Source organism: Euprymna scolopes, chromosome 35, assembly GCF_053919585.1.
Source record: "Euprymna scolopes isolate OS-2025 chromosome 35, ASM5391958v1, whole genome shotgun sequence".
Classification (NCBI taxonomy): domain Eukaryota; kingdom Metazoa; phylum Mollusca; class Cephalopoda; order Sepiida; family Sepiolidae; genus Euprymna; species Euprymna scolopes.
In genome coordinates this window covers 38,913,646-38,934,501 of record NC_136516.1, presented here as the reverse complement: position 1 = coordinate 38,934,501, position 20,856 = coordinate 38,913,646, and the positions used below count along the sequence as shown (strand labels likewise).

At 40.7% G+C, this 20,856-nt stretch overlaps 1 protein-coding gene across 15 annotated transcripts in view; it reads left to right on the top strand.

The window, feature by feature from the left end:
* LOC145259826 (multiple C2 and transmembrane domain-containing protein 1-like) overlaps positions 1-20,856 on the top strand; it is a 992,069-nt gene that overhangs the window by 102,700 nt on the left and 868,513 nt on the right. For 5 of the 15 annotated variants that reach the window (XM_080117640.1, XM_080117643.1, XM_080117642.1 and 2 more), the window contains exon 2: positions 13,624-13,686. The exons of the other annotated variants lie outside the window; for them this stretch is intronic. In XM_080117640.1, coding sequence (XP_079973766.1) covers positions 13,656-13,686 — 31 coding nt within the window. In that variant the 5' untranslated portion in view covers positions 13,624-13,655. The remainder of the gene's footprint in view (positions 1-13,623; positions 13,687-20,856) is intronic. 15 annotated transcript variants of the gene reach the window in all.

The window sequence follows — 20,856 nt, the reverse complement described above, 5'->3', positions numbered from 1 at the left end:
AGAACTTTAATGGAACGTTCGAATATAACTGATTTTTTTTTTTTTTGTAAAGAAACAAAATATTCTTTTTTAATCCCTTTTTTATTTAAACCCACTAGGATCATTTTACACACATGGTAATCGTTTTTTATTCATTCCTTTTCTTCGCCAGCTCTTTCTTTTCTTTTTTTTTTTTTTTCGTCTCTAACGTCCTAATCCCGACGTTTGTCTCCGCGTCATATCAACCCTTTTAAATTTGTCAACATTATCACGTGTGCTCGCGCTACGAAACTACCGTTTCTCGCTTGTTGAATGAAAATCCTGTAGACGCTAGAATGGTTTTATAGGATATTATATTTAAACAGAACAATTAGAGAAATAAAATCTGTGCGTGAAGGAGAGAAGGGAACACGGGGTTAATTTTGAAGAGGATACCCCAAGAATACAAACAAAGAGGATACCCCAAGAATACAAACAAAGAGGATACCCCAAGAATACAAACAAAGAGGATACCCCAAGAATACAAACAAAGAGGATACCCCAAGAATACAAACAAAGAGGATACCCCAAGAATACAAACAAAGAGGATACCCCAAGAATACAAACAAAGAGGATACCCCAAGAATACAAACAAAGAGGATACCCCAAGAATACAAACAAATAGTCCAATATAGAAACCAAGTGCTAGCATTCTCTTGATTTCTGAAAACTTTGAAGTTAAATAAAACAGCGAAATATTCGAGAAAATGTAATTATTAAAATGTCGCCCAGGTTGCGACATCTATATTACCTCATACTGAATTCAAGTGTTGCCCGCATGAATGAACCCTTTGAGTTCTGAAATGTTGCACTGAACGAAAATATAAATACATGTTTATTTTAAGATTTTTTTTTTATATAGGAGCCACCACTTGTCAAGGCCCACAGGCTACTCGAGGATAAGGGCTAATGAATGTAAGGTGTAACTGTAGTAATCGTTAATGGTGTGAATTGGGTAGAATTTGATTATTTATGGGAACGGCTCAACAAGAATTTGTTTACATTGGATTTGAAGGCTACCATGTTGTATTCAAGTGAGAAGCGGACAAGCGGAACAGTGTTTCACAGGCGGGAGGTTCTGGGAAAAAAACTTTGTTCATGGAATTTGCGTTTAGATTTAGGCACAGATAGAGCGTGGGGGGGAAACCTTAGTGATATACAATATGATTTCCGCTCTGCAAGATCTACAGCAGATGTGCTACCGGTTATATCACATAGGATTAGTGAATCTCTTGACAAAGGTTTCCTTTCCAGGGCAATTGCTCTTGACATATCGAAGGTCTTCAATAAGGTATGGCATAAGGGCCCACTTCACAAGATTTCCAGCTACAGTATAACTGGAAATGTTTTCTCAATCATTAAATCATTTCTCTCTGATAGGTTCATAAGAGTACTGGTTGATGGGCAGAAATCAGAGGCCCACAGTATTAATGCTGGAGTCCCCCAGGGGTCCATCCTGGGCCCAACTCTCTTCCTGATCTACATCAATGATCTCCCAAAACACATACTTAAATCATTCGTTGATATCTATGCTGATGACTCGACCATCTATGGCAACACATCAAAGGCTGTAAATGACAAAGTTCTCTCTAATTCTCTCTCCTCTGATCTTGAGCACGTGGTACAATGGGGGAAGAGGTGGCTGGTCTCTTTTAATTCATCCAAAACCAAGCTTCTATCTTTACATCATAAACGCTCTGATCCCCATCTGGCATCAATTGAAATGGATGGCTCTCGTCTTGGGGAGGCTCCATGTTTTGACAAGCTTCTGGGTTTGACCTTTACTCCTGATCAGAAATGGAACACGTACATCAAATCTGTTGCCAGGGACGCTGGGAAAATGGTGAGATCCTTCTACCGCTCCAGAAGATATCTCACTACTGATGCAATTCTCTATCTGTATAAAAGCCAAGTACGTCCAAGGATGGAGTACTGCTGCCACATCTGGGCAGGAACTGCTAAAAACAGCCTATCCTGCCTTGACAGAGTACAAAATAGACTTTGTAGTTTAGTGGGGGAGGCCCTTTTCTCTTCCCTGCAACCTCTCTCCCACAGAAGAGACGTTGCGAGCCTGTCTTTGTTTTATCGTTATTTCCATGGCAGATGCTCGTATGAGCTCCAATCCCTCGTCCCCCCCCCTCGCCAATCTTTCATGAGAAACACCCGTCTGGCTGAAACTACTGTCAATAATTTTCCCCACTCTTTATCTATGCCTAAATCCAAACGTAGATTTCATGAGCAAAGCTTCTTTCTTAGAACTGCACGCCAGTGGAACTCTCTGCCGCTCGCCTGTTTCCCACCTGACTACAACTTGGACGTCTTCAAGTCCAACATAAACAAACTCCTGACAAACCGCCCCCTTAAGTAAGACACTCTATCAAAACCACCAATACTAATGATTACTACAATACTATCTCATTGATTATTGTACACGCAATAACCCTTATCCCTGAGTGGCCTTCGGGCCTTGATAAGTGGTGACCCCCATGTAAAAAAAAATATGCCTTGTCACGAGTGAAAATGAGTGAATAAAAAAAAAAAGAGAGCTGATTTACGACTTTAAGAGAGATTATATTACATTGGTTAAATCCTGATGCAGGGAACCAATCAGCATCAAGCATTCAAATCAGCAAACATCGAATGATTTCAAAACAGCGTTATCATGCGATTGTTGTTGTAAGGACTATGGCGAGAAGTCTATCTTTCTACGTTGATGATTAAAGTCGAATTTTACCTAAAAGGTTTTGTTGGCTTTTTATTTTTAAGTCTATCATTCTAAGTTGCTACAAAACGTCGAATTTTATTATATCATCTTATGAATCACTTATATAAAAAAGAAATTATAAAAAAAAAGAAACACGTGAAATTTATACCAAATCCTATGAAAGTCAGTGACCGGTAATAATTTAAACTTCAGAAAATTCAATATTTTCCTTTTACAACTGGGTCGACTTTCTATCTAAGACACCATGTGTAATATTATAAATAAATAGAATGTCCTCATTAGTAAACATTCTTTGTTGAGTTCGTTTTTAACTAACTAAATCAAGAATTATTAATAATAGACGTTTTAGCTCGAGCCAAAAGTTATAGCCCGTTGACTTAGAATGTCAAACTTCTAGAGTAAATATGCTATTTTCGTATTTTACTGTTAACCTGTAATCGTTCACTGGACGGATACCATAATACATCGTTCGCTACACCTGATGATAACAAATGTACATACAAAATTTTGAGCCACGTTGACCCTGTAGTTTCCCCAGAAAAGTGGAACGAACAGACAAACAAATGAGGGAAGAACAGCTGTACACAAATCTAAGACAATGGAAGAATCGTTAGAAAATGACCTCCAGACCGTAAGGGAATGGAGCTGCAAATGGATGGTAACATTTAATGCTAGTAAAACTAAGCAGCTCTTCTTTAACAATTACAAGACGCCTCTCCAACCGCCTATATACATGACAAATAGCACCCTACCTGAGAATTCTACCTTCAAACTCCTCGGCTTAACATTTGTGGGCAATATGAACTGGAACAACTACATAGATGTAAGAGTATCTTGTGTAGTTTCCGACGTGTAGGAGACGGGGAGTCTCGTCGTGGGCGACGAAGCGTTTCACTGAAGAACCACGGCAACACACAGTGAACTAACAAACAATGACAGCCACGGCACGAAGGTAATTAATAAAGCTCAGCTGACTGCACGAATAGAAACGGAACCCAGCGGTCACTAACGGAACCCAACGGTCACTGTACTGATCGCCACGAACGTCAGAACCCGCCTGCCTCGCACCTCCAATGGACCGATTTTTATTCCTCAAGATGGCCTAGCTAATTTGCATCCCGCGAGATCTCGCGCGATCCTGCGAGATTCCGTCTCTAATAAAAGCAGGAAGGCGCCATCTTGGAACTCTTTCTTCCGCTGCCCCAACCACAGGATCAGCCACCACCCCGCACGCCAGGCACACACGGACCCTCTTGCGCCGAGGGCTACGGTTAGTCTCACAATCCCCCCTGGTCTCCAGATCACATACGTGACACGGCGGACGTGGCCATTTGATTCGAGCACTCCTGCGGAGGGGTATTGCCGGGACTTCCTCATCGGAGCTCTCAGAAGTGGCATCGGAAGCATCAGCATCAGCATTAGAGCTCGCAGTTGAGTCATCAGGTTCGTGGGGCACAGGTTGGATCCATCGCTCATCGTCGGATGACTCGCTACTTCCACTGCTCGCCAATTGGTCAGCGCTTAGAGCGGGCCTGACATCCCTTACGTGGCGCGGAGTATCATCGACTAGTATGGCCTGTTCACTGATGACGCCGGTGACCCGCCCCCTCCAAAAGCTGCTGGTGCAACGGCCGCCGGGTGGCTTCACCCAGACGGTGTCTCCCACTTGGTACGTCCTCTGGGGTTCTCGTTGGTCAGGTAGACACACTTCAACGTCCTTGACGCACACGTGGTAGTGATGAATCGCATCAGCGGGTGCACTGCCGCCAGTCACGGCGTCCTTAGGCGCTGTGTTGTATCTGTAAACCGCCTCCGCGATCATACACTTCTTCCTGGCCGCGATCCTCTTCACGGTTCGGTGGCACCGCTTCGCTATGCCGTTGCCGCTCGGCACATACGCGCATCGGTGTTGAAGGCGGATCCCCCAGTTGTCCATAAAATGCCTGAATTCCCTGCTGCAGAACGCCGTGTCGTTATCCGTGAGGATCTCCTCAGGCGGCCCCCTTTCGTAGAATATGGATTCCAATTCGTGGATGACACTGGTGGAATCCTGCCTCGCTAATTGGTGCCAAATCGCGAACCTCGTTGGCCCGCAGTCTATCAGCGTGAGGAAGTGTTGGCTGCCGTAGTGGGTTATATCCATACCCAACCGACTCCAGGTCGCGTCCACTCCCAGCTGTCCTTTCCGCCATCTGGCTGGGGTGGGGTCGATGGACTGGCACGTTTGGCACTCCCTGACCACTGCTCTTACTGCGCTTTTTGGTATTGATGGTCTAGCCAACTTCACAAAGTAGTAGGTCCGTTGTACTCCGGGGTGCCCACTGTCGTGATGTATCTTCCTGATTTCGTCCTCCTCGACGGAGGCAGCACACAGAGGCAATGGCTTAGCTTCTTTCTTCATAGCCTCATGCCATCTCCGTGGTACCCGAGTGAGCTTGTCGGCGAGGTTGTAGTCCGAGGTGACGAGCACTACGTCTACGGACAGGTTGTACTCCGTCACCAGTTTTTTCACAGTCTCCAGCCTCCGTCTTATCAGCATTTCGCTGGCTGCCTTGGTGCGTGCCCTGGCCTTCCTCGTGAGTGTGTCCAACACCCAGTGGTGCACGCAAAGTGAGTCAGTGTGCACACGCAGTTTCTTCACTTCCCATTGAAGTGCCAGGTTAATGCCCTTTATTACAGCGTCGAGTTCTGCCAGGTTGATATGGGCAGCATCATTCGCCGGTCGCAGCCAGCAGGCATCCTCAACTACGGCCCTATCTTTCTCCAAAACTACACCGATCACTAGAGAACTTGCGTCCACCCACACGCTCAGTTCATCTCCCTGCACGCACCAGTCCCCTGTGGCGGGGTCATTCTTTTTCACACTAGCGATGGTCTCCTTTAACATTCGAACCAATAGTTCGTCGGTTATCTCATCGTCCCAGCCTTTGGTGACTGCATTTGCCCTCCTTTTTATGACGCCTGTCGCCGCACGAACCCATCCGCATACTGGAAGGTGCCCCACAAGTTTCCCGCACAGGGAGAACACGCCACGTCTTGTGTAAACGTCGGGTACGTCGGGAACTGCGGTTCCACGCCTCCACTTCAGGATCCCTCGCTCCTCTTGAACGCTCAAGCCCAATACGTGGGCGCCATCCTCAAGCCGCTCAGAGTCCTTGCAGTTTAGACCAAACTCAGCAAGTTTGGATCTTACGCGTGAAGATGACACGATATCTTCGTTCACGTATATATCGTCAATGTACGCCGATGTTCCCTTTCTGATCCATTCTTCTTGTGACAACATGGCATTGACGATAGCCTTCATTATCTGGGGTGCTACGTTTAGCTCAAATCCGAGTCGCGTAAGACAGTATCTCTTCCCGGAAAACATCACTGTCTGGAAAGGCCACATCGCCTTGCCGATCCGGACCTGCAAGTATGCTTTTCTCAAGTCCAGTAGGGACACATTGGACCCCTGCCGGCGCCACTCTCGCAGCTTGCTGGCACAGACGTTGGCGTCCGCTGTGAACGCATCAACATGGGCATTCAACTCGCGGTAGTCTATTACCGGCCTCACCTTTGACTTGTTAGGTTGGGCAACTGCCATCAGCGGTATCAGGCCCTTGGGGGGTCCAAGTTTGTCGTAGGGGTATGGAATCAGCCAACCGTTCTTAATCCATTCACGGAGCTCGCTTTCATATGCAGGCCTTATCTGGTCGGGCATACGGTACTCTGCCACTTTGTTTTGTAGTTTGGCCGGTTCCTTGTCTTCTGACCACCTCCAAGTGGCGGTCCACGCCTTCTGTTGGTCGTCGAACTCCGCACTGAAGTCCGGCTGGTCGACTCTTAGTGCTGCGCACACCGGGGGCCTATCCTGAAACTCTACAACGCCAGCGCGCGTTATGCGCACACCGCCCAGGACTTTTATGGCATCGTAGCCTAGCAACAGGTCGAAACTCAGCGGCTTTTCGCGTGTCACCAGCGCTTCGACGTTGGCCGAGTTTCCAGTTCTTGTGCGAATGTGTACCACACCCACGCCGCAACACATTAGCATTTTTCCAGTAATGGTAGTTATCCTGACGTTCTTCTTTTTCCAGGCCCGACAGAAGTCCGCACACACTATGGTGTGGGAGCAACCGGAATCAAGGAGGGCTGAACATAACGTGTCATTAAATGACAGGGAGCGCCTTGTTTATTTTGTGTTCGGGGAAGAGGTCGGCACTGGCACCTTGTCCCCGTCCCCGTTTCCCGCACAGTCTCGGGCCATGTGCCCAGTCTTGTTACAGCAGTAGCAGCGAACAGCCGTCGACCGCCTTCTACAATTTCTTGCCATGTGGCCCCGCCCGTTGCATCTGTAGCAGATGACATCACCTTGCGGGCTGGGTCCCTGAGACGGTCCTTCGCCACTTAGTGGGGCCTGTGCGACAGCAACTACCGGTTCCTGCACCGTCGAGTCATCCTTCATTATTGTCCTGGCTCTGTCCACTAGGTCACTCAGCGGTAGTGAGGACATGGTAGAGGTTGCTCGCAGGAGCTGCTTTGCTCCAGCGGGGAGTCCTGACAGGAATTTGTAGGCTAGGGCCCTCTCGGGAAGACCGCCGAACAACACCGTCAGCTTCTTAAGCTCGGCGAGATACACGTCCACAGTTTCGCCCAAGCGTATAGACCTCGTCTCAAACTGCTCCCATGCAGTGGCGGGGTCAGTGGCGAATGCCCTGTACAATGCTGCCTTGATACTCGAGTAGTCACACTTCTCCTCAGCGCTGAGTTGATGATATACAGCAAAGGCCCCGCCGGTCAGCCGCAGAGGAATCACGCGCTCGATATTTTTCACGCCGGACAACTGACAATGTAACTCGACCTTCTCAACCCAGCTGAGTACCGGGTCGGATCCGTCGAATTCCGGTATCAACTTTAGATCGAACCTATCCGCCATTGAAGAAAAGAAAACCAAGTTCGGAGTGGGGGGGGGCCGAAATAGCTTGTAAGAGTATCTTGTGTAGTTTCCGACGTGTAGGAGACGGGGAGTCTCGTCGTGGGCGATGAAGCGTTTCACTGAAGAACCACGGCAACACACAGCGAACCAACAAACAATGATAGCTACGGCGCGAAGGTAATTAACAAAGCTCAGCTGACTGCACGAATAGAAACGGAACCCAACGGTCACTGTACTGATCGCCACGAACGTCAGAACCCGACTGCCTCGCACCTCCAATGGACCGATTTTTATTCCTCAAGATGGCCTAGCTAATTTGCATCCCCGCGAGATCTCGCGCGATCCTGCGAGATTCCGTCTCTAATAAAAGCAGGCAGGCGCCATCTTGGAACTCTTTCTTCCGCTGCCCCGACCACAGGATCAGCCACCACCCCGCACGCCAGGCACACACGGACCTTCTTGCACCGAGGGCTACGGTTAGTCTCACAATAGAGGACATTGCAAAGGCTGCTGCAAAGAAGTGGGTTCCCTCTATCGAGCTAGAAGATTACTAACACCTGAGAGTATCCTGTACCTCTACAAGGCCACCATTCATCCATGCATGGAGTATTGTTGCCACATCTGTGCTGGTGCATGTACCCACAGGCCTCTCCCTCATGGATAGGGTTCAAAATAAAATTTTCAATCTAATAGGTCCCACTTTGTCAACTAAGCTCCAACCCCTGTCTCATCGCTGCAATGTTGCATCTCTCTGCCTGTTTTACAAATATTTTAATCGAATTTGTTCTGATGAACTCATTGCATTTGTGCCCCCCTTGGCGTACATATCTCGACAAACCCGCTTCACAATAAAATCTTCACTGCTGAGATCCCTAAATGCTAGAAAGCTTTCTATTCTAATAGTTTCTTCCCTCAAACAGCTAGACTTTGGAATTCGTTTCCAGCTATCTGCCTCACTGGCTTTACTGATATGCAGAAGTTCAAATGTAACGTAAAATAACATCTTGTTAATCTTTCCTAGGCCTGGTCCCAAATAGTAGTTCCTTACGTCCAAGTGGTGATATCCCTTGTTAGGGGTGAACGTGAATAAAAAACAATATATATATATATATATATATATATATATATATATATATAGAGAGAGAGAGAGAGAGAGAGAGAGAGAGAGAGAGAAGAACGCATTTCTTTAAAACTCTGTAGATTAAGGAAATTTCAATATACCTTTTTTGAGTATCTTGTCGAACAATGAATTCATGTAAAATATATTCTTACAGGCTTTGATTTTTTCTTATATGTGTGTGTGTGTGTTTGTGTGTGTGTTTTTGTGTGTGTGTGTGTGTGTTTGTGTGTGTGTGTGTTTTTGTGTGTGTGCGTGTGTTTTTGTGTGTGTGTGTGTGTTTTTGTGTGTGTGTGTGTGTGTTTGTGTGTGTGTTTGTGTGTGTGTGTGTGTGTGTGTGTGTGTGTGTGTGTGTGTGTGTGTGTGTGTGTGTGTGTGTGTAAAAAAAAAAAAAAAAAAAGAAGCTTTGAATAAAAAAAAATGCAAAAATAAAAATAAAGAACGCAGTTTAGATTCCCGGAAGGAAAAAAAAAATTAATTTTAACCTATCGCAGACTAAGCACCTACATAATCCGATTTCTAAAAAGTTTATAATGACAAAAGAGAATTCATTTATCTATGGATGAAAAAAAAAAAATCTTAATATTCCTTCTTTAGTATCCTATCAAATAATAAATTCTTGTAAATTATAATTTACAGTCTTTAATTGTGTTCTTTTATAACAAGCTCTTATTTTGGCTATATTGAGTAATTTTTTTTTTTATTTGGTTGTTATATTGGGCTGGAATAATCTGCAAGTAACTAATTAGCTCTTTTCAAATGTCAAAATGCGTGAATCTGACAAGTCAATCTTCTATTGCATTTTAAATGAGCATTTTTCGCCTGATTGTTTGATTGTCCTGTCGCTTGTCAAATATTTCATTCACGACAACCCTATCCTATTCAGCCATGGGTACGATAGCCTTTCTTGGATCTCTATGCATCAGTAGAGATATTCTCATGACATGGCCACCTTGTTCTCCAGATCTCAACCCCACTGATTAGCTTTGGTCGATTTTGAAGATGACAGTTTATGAAGGGGAAGTTCAATTTTCGTCGGAAGATACACTTTGGAGGAGGATTACTAAAGCTGCTAGTGGTATAAAGTCATCTCAAATCCGCCGATTGACTTCATCCGTTGATAAGAAATTGTTCAATGTCATTTTGAAAAATGGAAATTATGTTGACTGCTCTTCTTTTTATATTCTTACTAGCATTTCAGTCCGGCGTTGCCCGGGTGTTTGGAGGTGAATGATGAGCAAAAAAAAAAAAAAGCGGTCAGTTTTTTAAAAACTTTGACCCCTATTATGACCCCTTAACATTTATTGTTTTGGGCTCAAATCAAGTTATTAAGTTAGATCCACGTCCAAAGAACCTATATCTAAAATTTCACGTGTTTAGACCCAAAATTGTCGGAGGAGTTCGGTTCTCAAGGGTCAAATCGTTGAACTTTGACCCCTCAACAGCCAAATTTCTGGTCGAAAATGGATTATAAAGATTTTCCCAAATCTCAGTACCCTGTATATCAAATTTCGAGTGTGTAGACTTAAAATTGACAAAGTTATTGCATAGGGAAATGTATACAGACACACACACACACATGTTCACTTTTATATATATAATAGATTTTTCCTAACCGTGATGTCATTTCGCTCATAGCTTGGTATTTGCAAATAATCGAGCTATGTTACTGCCAGTTACATGCACATCCTGGTCTGGAGAGGTAACACATGGTTTCTGTTCTTCGTGTTTGTTAATATTGTTTTCTGTTTCATTAAATTAGAATTATAAACTCAGAACATTGTTTAATTAGCTAAGATATACATGTCCGGATACTTGCAATAAAGCGATGGACAGTTAAAATAATCTGAAAACAGAAAAATTACCATAATTTTTTAAATATATTTGGCAATTCCACAAACACTATGGAAATAGCCCTAATCTTGTTATGCTCTGCCAGTGTGCAAAATTTCGCTTCTCTAGAGTTTATATTCATTTCCAAATTTAAAAACGTTTGTCCTACAATAAAGCGATTGACACGGTTTAGTATGCATATGTATAATATATATAGTGTATATATCATTCATATATTATATTCAGGTCATGTCATCTGCTACTGGTACTATGTAACCCAGTACTACCTGCCCCATGGTCGGGTCACCGGCGACTAAAATGGTTCCCCTACCAGACTTGTTTGGTGAGGAGGGTGGCTAGTCTCCCTAAAGGATTAAAAACAAGACCTTCCAAAGGGCGAATGAACCCTTTTTTGGGGTCAACGGCCAACTAGCACTGTGTGTGTTTGTGTGTATGTATGTGTGTGCCGTGGTGAAAGCAACCTTTCTAGGAGAAGCAAATCTCTGATTTAAAAAACCATAAAGCGGGAGACCAGTACCCGCATTAAGCTGGTCTGCAGTTTAACTTGTTGCTGGCTATCTTGCTCTTGCTTATTGCTGGATCTCAACATCTTGAACCGAGAGAGAGACTTAGCTGTTGTACAAAGCTAAGACTGTAACATCATCTGTGTATAGATACTCCCTCAGGCATTTGTCTATAAAAATGGTCCTGTGGCGATGGAAGTCATTTTCGGGCTCATGGACTTTAAGTGTCTGAGGGAGTGGCACTCGTCTGACCGTGTTTGAATGATATGGTTGGCACTTTTAGTCGTTTAGAACTGCTTTAAAGCTTCACCGCTTATTCATTTTTCGACCAAATTTCAAACAATTAGTACAGTTTATAGATCACCTTCTCAGCTATACTGTGAAAAAACATTTTTTCAATTTTCGTTTAGTAAAACCAAAGTTATGATGAATTTACTGCTGTTCAAAATCGTAAAAAAAAGCGTAAGGAGGTGAGCGATGTTTTTATGACTGATTTCCATAGCAACCACATCGCTTCAGTGACTAGTGTTGCTACTAATTCGCTGCGCTTGCGAAAAGAGAAATAGCAAGTGAAACAGAAAGAATGAAAGCAGACGAGTGCCATGCATTGTTTTACATATGTGTATGTTATGTTTATGGGGGCAAAACAATAATACTGAAATTAAGCAAAGAACAAGGGAATTTACTGGAAGCCTGGAAAAATCATGGATTACAATAGATAAATGCGAGCATGAAAAGTAATATGGTTAAGCTTAAACATGGAAAAGTAAAGGACTAGTTGTTAAAACTAGAAAAGAAAATGACAAGATATTTTAGTAAAAAATATAATAAATTTATAATTGCAGCATTTTTTTAAAATTCAATTTAACGTTATATAATCAATTCTTAATGCTGCAATATTTTAAGTTATAAATTTATTATATTTTTTACTAGAATATTTTGTCCTTTTCTTTTCCATATTTAACCATATTACTTTTCATGCTCGCATTTTTCTATTGCATAATATATATATATATATATGTGTGTGTGTGTGAGAGAGAGAAAGAGAGAAAGAATATGTATATATATTTATATACACAGGATGGAACGATAAAAGTGTCGCCCTAAAGAAAACAACACTACAGCTATATTTTAAAACTTTTATTGAAAAAATCAATTCAGGTAACTTGATTATGTAGTAGAGCCAACAGCTATTCAATGTAGCCGCCTTCAGCCGCAATCACATCCTCAATACGTGTCGGGAACTGGGAGCATGCCTTTTCCACAAACGCCAGTAGGAGCTCAGCAGATGGTGGCGATCAGGCTGGCTTTGGTATTGTGGGAGGTCATGTTGGTGATGTTTTCCATGTATGACCAAATGAAGTAGTCCAGCGGATTCAGGTCGGGGGAGGAGGATGGCACTGATATACAAAGTCCTAGCACTCCTTCTGAAGCCAAATCTGAGTCTCTTTGGACTGGTGGGCCACAACCAGGGTCTGCCAGCGGCCACCTGATTGCACCAGGCAATCACGACACTCTTGAGCACATCCAGGTACACTTTGGTGTTGACTTTCAAGCCAAGTTTGAAGATGTAAAATAGCATGATGTGGCCCTCACTTGAAACCACACCAAAGACCATAACCATGGCCAGAAACTTTGTTTTCATCACCCTCGGCATATCCCTGTTATTTGTTGCAATCCAGCGATGTGTTCTGAGGGTGCTGGCAATGGTCCTGTTGTCATAACTTAGATCGGTAGAGAGCAGTGGTTGTACAGCGACACATCTCCGATCTTGCTCAATGAACATTGTGTCACTTTCAAGCATGATAGAAGGCTCCTTTCCCTCTTGGGATTTTTACACACCAGGTCAACTAGTAGTTAGTCTGCAACAAAAAAAGAAAACCGGTTTTCATCAAATGCAAATGGAATATTGTCTTTAATAGGGCCACAGTTTTATCATCCCGCTCTGTGTATATATATATATATATATATACACACAGTAGAACTCTGGATACGGTGGCCCTAGAATACAGTTTCTTCAGGTTACGATATGGAATACTATGTTTTTCCAACCTCTGGTTACGGTATTTGCCCCACCTTACGGTGGTATTTATAATGTCATTGGCTTATATACATATGTGTATTATAGTATTATATACTGTACTGTATTTTGTTACTAATTTTTAATATGCACTGTATAAAATTTTGCTTAGGCCCGCCATATGGCGATTTCACCTTATGATCTTAACAACAGAACAGATTGATGCAGTATCCTGAGGTTCTACTATATATATATATATATATATATATATATATATATAGAGAGAGAGAGAGAGAGAGAGAGAGAGAGAATATGTACACATATATGTATGTGTGTGTGTGTTTGTATGAGAATCTTGTTTCCTCCCTCCTTAATAGATCTTCAAAGAATAGATTTTACTTTGTAAAAATACATTTCCACACACAAACGCATGAGAAATATAATGTAGAACATTTCATTTCTTTTTTGTAGGTAAGTAACCCGTTGTTTACTTTTGAAACTCCATGGCTTGGGAATTGATTACCAAAACTAAAGGTAAGTCTAGTATTTTGTATCCGTTCCATCTCTATGTGCACGTAAGCTTACATGCTTAGGCATATTACGTTGGTGCAAAAATAATATCGTTTTTTGACATGAAGTTGAATGTCAACAAAAACGATATTATGTTTGCACCAACCTAATACCTACGTCTTTTTTTTCTTGAGAATAACAATCCATATTATATTCTGAGAGTTTCTTCCTTAGTTAGTCTGTACGTTACGCTTTGGAAAAAGGCAAGTACAATGAAGTGCGTGGTTTATACGTGTGCACGGCTTGGTGTCAAGTGAAAAAGAGAAAGAAGAAAAGGGGACGGAAGCCTAATGTCAAAGGTCACCGGAAATGCATGCGCCTCAAAGCCGCTCTATGTGTGTATGCTGCTGCACACAGCTTGTTCTGTGTCCGTGTGTTTGATGCAGACAAAGCAAGTTTGGCAGGTCTAAACGGCTCACTATAATATCCCCCTCCCCCAGATAGCTGCAAAAGGCTGACTGGCTAGTCAGGAGCGTGGTGGTGGCCCATGGCCCCACCCGGAGCGGTGTTTGTTACATCTTGACTGCTTGAGGGTCTGGCGTGAAAGAGAAAGAAATATAGGGAAAAGGAAGTGATATAGATAGGTCGCTCTTCTGACTTAAAGGGCGACAATCGAATTAGCCTGGCAATTTTCATTCCAACAACCCTTATCCCTGAGTGACCTCCGGGCCTTGATAAGTAGTGATTTCTTTGTAAAAAAAAAAAAAAAAAAATGACTTTGGTATCATTAGCTGGAATCGAAACTAAAACATTCAGCACTCGAGCCATAGTCGGTATTTAGCCTTTGTCATTATTATCTGAGCTATCGCCAGATTGATAAAAAAGAAACGCTAAAAATTAAGCAACTTCAAGCTAAAAATGTATAGATTCGGATGCTCTGAAGTTCGTTGATTTACTCCTGCCGAAGTCAGCTGTATTTTTGCGTTTTTTTTTTCACCACTTAGCAGCTATTTTTATAAGCTAAAAGCCAAATCGAAATTGTTCCTGTAGTGAAGTAGAAAAAAAAAAGAAATTTAAAAAAATATATATATAAGACACAGCTGTTCCTTCCAAAAGGTCGAGCTCTTCAACGTCCAAAAATAATTCACCGTCACAAAAAGAATTCACCGTCACTTCTTCCAACCGTCGTTTCACTCTCTGCGCTCTTCACACTGCTTAAAAAAAAAAAAGTACCGTTTATATGCTGCCTATTTCTCCACTTATGCAAATTGACTATCAACCAGAGCCATCTAGTTTTCCATTTCTCCAAACAGCCAATTTTCAAAGGGGGACAACTCAAACCACAGTTCCCTAGGTCCAAATGCCTTGTATATCAATTTTCAAGTGTGTAGACCAAATAGTCGGATATATATTCAGAATGTGTGAGATGGCAAAATTATTTCCAGAATCAAACAACGTCACATCTGCTTGCTCTTGGACTTCCGGTTTGTTGGCTTTCATGGCTTGTGATAGCTAGGACGTTGTTTGACTGTGGAAATATTAACGAAAATTTCTGGGGGTGTCGCCAAAACTCGTCTTTTTGGGAAACGATTGGGGTAAAAAAAAAAAAGAGAAAATAATGTCATGCAACAACACAAAGAGAAATAAAAGGTAATTACTTGAGACCCTGTAAACTGTTAGAATTATAAATGTTTATTTAAAGAAAAAGGGTGGCTGGTTGCTTTGAATTCCCAAAAGCTTGTAAAATAAAATTTACTAAGTAACAAATAGAGAGAAAAAAAAAAGGATGAAAAAATCAAAGACAAAAGGGCATTCAATATAAAAAGGAAAAAAGGCAACTGGGCAAAAAAAATTCACATTAAAATAGTCTCTCAAAAGGGAGACTTTTCAAAATATATAAAATGTTCTTAAAAATCAAAGGCTTACTTGAAGTCTGAATGAAAAGAGAATAAACATTTCAAAAAAGGGAGTCCTTTAAGACGTGTTTTTTCACAAATAAAACCAACCTTCAAAGGTTTTTTTTAAAATGTCTCTCTCGCCCGAAATAGGGTTCGAAACAAATGGTCCACTCTCCTTTTCATGAAGGGTTGTCAGTGTCTCTCTCTCTCTCTCCTTATTCCTCCTTTCTTTGGAGCAAGCAGTTTTACTAAAAATTTCCGACACTGTTCTTATAGTTGGGCTCTCTACCCAACGTTTAAATAAAATGAAATTTATCGACGGCACGTCGAATGTTCTTCTTTGAAAGGGAGGTGCCTACAAACACTTCAATACAGTTCTTATAGTTGGGCTCTCTACCCAACGTTTAAATAAGATGAAATTTATCGACGGTACGTCGAATGTTCTTCTTTTAAAGGGAGGTACCTACAAACACTTCAATACATTCCTTTTAAAAAAAGGCACTCCACTGTCAGAAAAGGATAAAAAAATATACAAAATACGTTGCCGAAAAACGGTCAGCAACGGAGTCTAAAGGATGCTTCTTCCAAGATGGCCAACCTCCAAACTGATTTTTTTTTTAAAGGGCACATAAAACGGGGCACTGTGGCGTTGCGAGAAGTTCCACAAGGATCCTGATTGGCCAATAGCCAAGGGCAAAAAGGAGGAAGAACGGACAGGTCGTTTCAAATTGGGAGAGAGATAGAGAAAGAGAGAGAGAGAGGTAAAAAGGGAGATGGGGCGAGAGAGAAGCGCACACACTCACAGGTCAGTTAAAGGCCGACTACTAGATACGGGAAGGGAAGGGAGTCACAAAGCCAGCGAGTCAGTCGCTCAAGGCAGCCCATCTCCCACCCCACTTGCACTGTGTGATGGCGACAAGAATCTTTAAAGTATAATTTCGGAAAATATATGCAAAATTCAAAATGTGACGGTTTTAAAGACCAAAAACAAGTGCAGAATTTTTTAAAAATAAATAAACATATTTATTTATTAAAATTAAATACGATATCTCGATTTATAACAGATTCTTCATCAGGAAAAACAAGTTTTTCATAAATCTTTTTTTTATATAGCGGCGGTGGCGCTATCAACAGTGCTTTAAACAGTGGTCTTTTTTTTATTACTTAAATACACGCTGGACCAGTGTTTCTACTGAATCGGAAATTTGAACTCTAAACTTGGACAACATTCGAAGAAAAGCGTGCCATGCGTAAAAAAAAAAGAAAAGGAAAAGATTTATAAAAAAAACGTGTTTATGCTGATGAAGATTCTGTTATGAATCGAAATATTGAATTTAATTTTAATAAATAAATATGTGTTTATTTAAAAAATGTTCTGCACTTGTTTTGGTCTTTAAACCCGATAAATTTTGAATTTTGCATTCCATATCAACAGTGCTTTAAACAGTAGTCTTTATTATTATTATTATTATTATTATTATTATTATATATATATATATATATATATATATATATATATATATAAAGTGAAATTGTCTTTGTGTGTGTAGATTTCCCTACCAAACTACTCTGTCAATTTCCAGTCTACAGATTCGAGATTTGATAAAAGGGCTAATGAGATTTGGGAACATCTTTTTGGCTGTCAAGGGGTCAAAGTTCAACGATTTTACCTTTGAAAACTCTACCAAACTCCTCCGCCAATTTTGGGTCTAAACACTTGAAATTTTAGAAGCAGGTTACCTGAACATGAGTCCAACTTTTTAATATATATATGCACATTAAGTTATGGGGACAGTACATAGGGCCCAAGCAAAGCCGGGCTGAACTGCTAATATATATATACATATATATATATATATATATATATATATATATATATATATATATATATATATATATATATAAAAAGTTGAGTTTTTCCTTGCCATAAATAACATTGATATTAAAAGCCTTTTTTTCTGACGTTTCTGAATTTATGAAGTGACGATTGCTTATTTTCATTATTTGAATTCTTTGGACTACTGTTCTCATCTTCAGTGTGATTTTTCACAACGTTTCGGTCGATGTAACCTCCGACCTTCTTCAGGTGCATCTTGTCAAACTCGGGAATGTTTCTGTTGAACTTGGGAATATGGACCGAATTTCGAGCAGAACCCTTTATTTACTTCATGGGGGTAGCATGCTCTTGTTCTGTCAGCCATGACTGGATAGAGGTCTTAAGTAATTTGCAATTGTATTTTTCGGTTGCCCACACTGAAGATTGAACCTTCAACCTTCAGGAGAATATCACTTTTTTACAATTGATTTTTCCAAGTACTCTACCCACTATGCCACGGGTGCCTGCGGACAGATCCTTCCAAATTACCAAATTCGATAGAAACATTCCCGAGTTCGACAAGATACACCTGAAGAAGGTCGGAGATTATATCGACCAAAACGTTGTGAAAATCACATTCAAGATAAGAACAGTAGTTCGATGGATCCAAATAATACAAATAACTAAAAAATTATTAAAACAAACTTCTTAATATATTCAGTCATGGATATGTTAGCGACTTCATAAAGTTTAACTTATTTTCATATTCTTTTGAAAAACGAACGTTCATTGACTAATTATTCATTTTTTATGGTTTCTCATTAGGTGATTGGTTTCATTTAACTATTACGCCTACGATTGAAAGACACAAACTGAGTCTTAAGGGTGTAGAGGTGATAGTTATGCCCCTTGGATTTACCGGAAGCGGGCAGGAGTTATCGCCCCTTAGGTCTGTAAAATACAAGCACATGTACCCGTGACTCGCTTCCAATGCTAAACACCCGTCCAACTCTAAATGATACTACAGACAGGATACGGTCAAAACCGATTATATTTAGCAACGAAGGCAAAAAGAAAGATTTAATGTTGGATGCTGAGTTATATGGGATCACAAACAGAGTCTTGAGAGGATTAAAGGAAACGAGTCATTTTGTAATCTACAATCGAAACCAAATAAATTTCTGGATCATTTGAATATTCGAACTCGTCTCAGGAGATTGGCAAGAAGAAACATTCAAGGTGTTGGCTTTTATTCCTTGCGTTGATCATATGGTACGATTATAAAGATCTTTCTACCGTTTCTTTGTTTGTTTCTAGCTCAATGAAGCTGAAATAATGGAGCAGAAGCAGTGGAGCAGAAATAATGGAGCTCCATACTCAATGTAGGGTGTTCTGATTATAATCTATGGATTCACATGGATTAGTTCATCAAGATTCTCTTTGTTGCTTCTTCACAGCTGTAATGTATGGCTCCACCCAGAACATGGTGTGTGACCTAAATCGACACGTCCACAACTCATATAATCACTAGGGCTATAACAAGAGAATATCCGTGTCATTGTGTTGACTCTCGAGTATATATCCGAATAATTAGACACAGCTAATCAATCGAGAACCACATAACTCTATCTAAAAACATATAAGATATTAACTGATATATGCGTGAGAGTCAAAATAATGAAAAGAATATACTGTTGTCATCACTTAAACACATTTGATGTTTTCGTATTTTTTAACATTATCTGGACTATTGTTCTCGTCTTACAACGATCCTTCAATAAATTTACAGAATTTTTTTTTTTGTATGAGCACTTTTATTGATAGAACGCACATGAAACTCTAGTCCCCTTCAAAGTAATCTCCTCCGGCTGCAATAAACTTGTTATACTGTTCTAACAACTTCTGGAAGGTCCCATGAAAGTTCTCTTATGTGAGCATGTTAGTGACCCTTGTCACAGCCTCTTTCATCCCCACATTTGTCTCATAACGACAGTCTCTAAGGGAACATGGTCTGGACTATAGGGAGGGTGAGGAACTGCCTTGATGCCCCTCTTAGTTAAATAATCTGTGAGAAAGATTGAGTTGTGGACTGCATTCTTGGGACAAACTTTGCACAAATCTTCCACATCTTCAGTTCCTCGCAATAATTGTGTGTACAGTTCCCACACTGACATCAAACTGTGCACTTATTGTCTCTATAGACACATGACGGTCCTTATTCATGAAATTCTTTATTTGGCCAATCAACTCTGATGTTTTGACTTCCTTACTTCTTCCACATCTCTCATCATCCCTCACAGACACCTTCATTGAATCTCTTATGCCACTCCAGAAACTGATGCTAGATTCATGCCAGATGGTCCAAAAGTAGTCTGAAGCATTTCATATGTGTTTTTTGTGGCATTTTTTTTTCCAAGTTTAAAACAGAATTTTATTGCATATCGTTCTTCTAAAGTGCCCTAACGTCTAGATAGCATTTTTGAAATTCACCAGCTCTGACAATCAGGCTTTAGTAGAGCGTATTCTAATTCCTACTGTAGCTGTTCATTTGAACCTGGAATCATAAAAATTGGTCAGGCATCTCATAAGATATATAACAAAAACATGCCGAATTTTCAAGTCTACAATATTTAAATGCATGTACAAAAATAGTCTTATTTAAGGCACCTTGTATTTCAACATTCTCATTATAGTTTTAATCGATTTTTTTCTTTATTAATTTTTTTCACTGTACTGATCGGGACGTTATTGCGTATGAATATGAATAGTAGTACGAGAAATTACAAAATATAATTTTTTTATTTTCCTCATTTTTTTTTTTTTTTTTGATAGAGGGTGCACCTTTGGTTACTTATATTTCGGGGATAGGATTATGTGACCGATTTGAATGTTTTTCTCCACACTGATGATTCCATTAAGATGAAACATATACGTATGTGGATGATAATTAAACATTTATTATTAAATAATTACACACACACACACACACACACACACGTGTGTGTGTGTGTGTTGTGCATGTGTGTGAGTTCATGTGTATATATTATATTATTAAACATCACTATTTTACAAGGCCAGAAGGCCACTCGAGGATAAAGGTTAATGAGGGTTTACAGGTGGACGATGAGATAACTCTGTGACGATTAGTAAAGATGGTTGAAATTGGGCAGAATTTGATTATTTAACAAGAATTTGGTTATATTGGACATGTAGTCAGTTGGGAATATTTATTATGAAATTATTTTATATCTATCTCTCTCTCTCTCTCTCTCTCTCTCTATATATATATATATATATATATATATATATATATATATATATATATATATAACCTACGACTTCCTTCAGGTGTATGTTGTCAAACTCGGGAATGTTTCTGTCAAACTCAGGAATTTGGACGGAATTTCGAGCGGAACCCTTTATTTACTTCATGGGGGTAGCATGTTCTTGTTCCATTAGCCATGACATGATAGTGGGCAT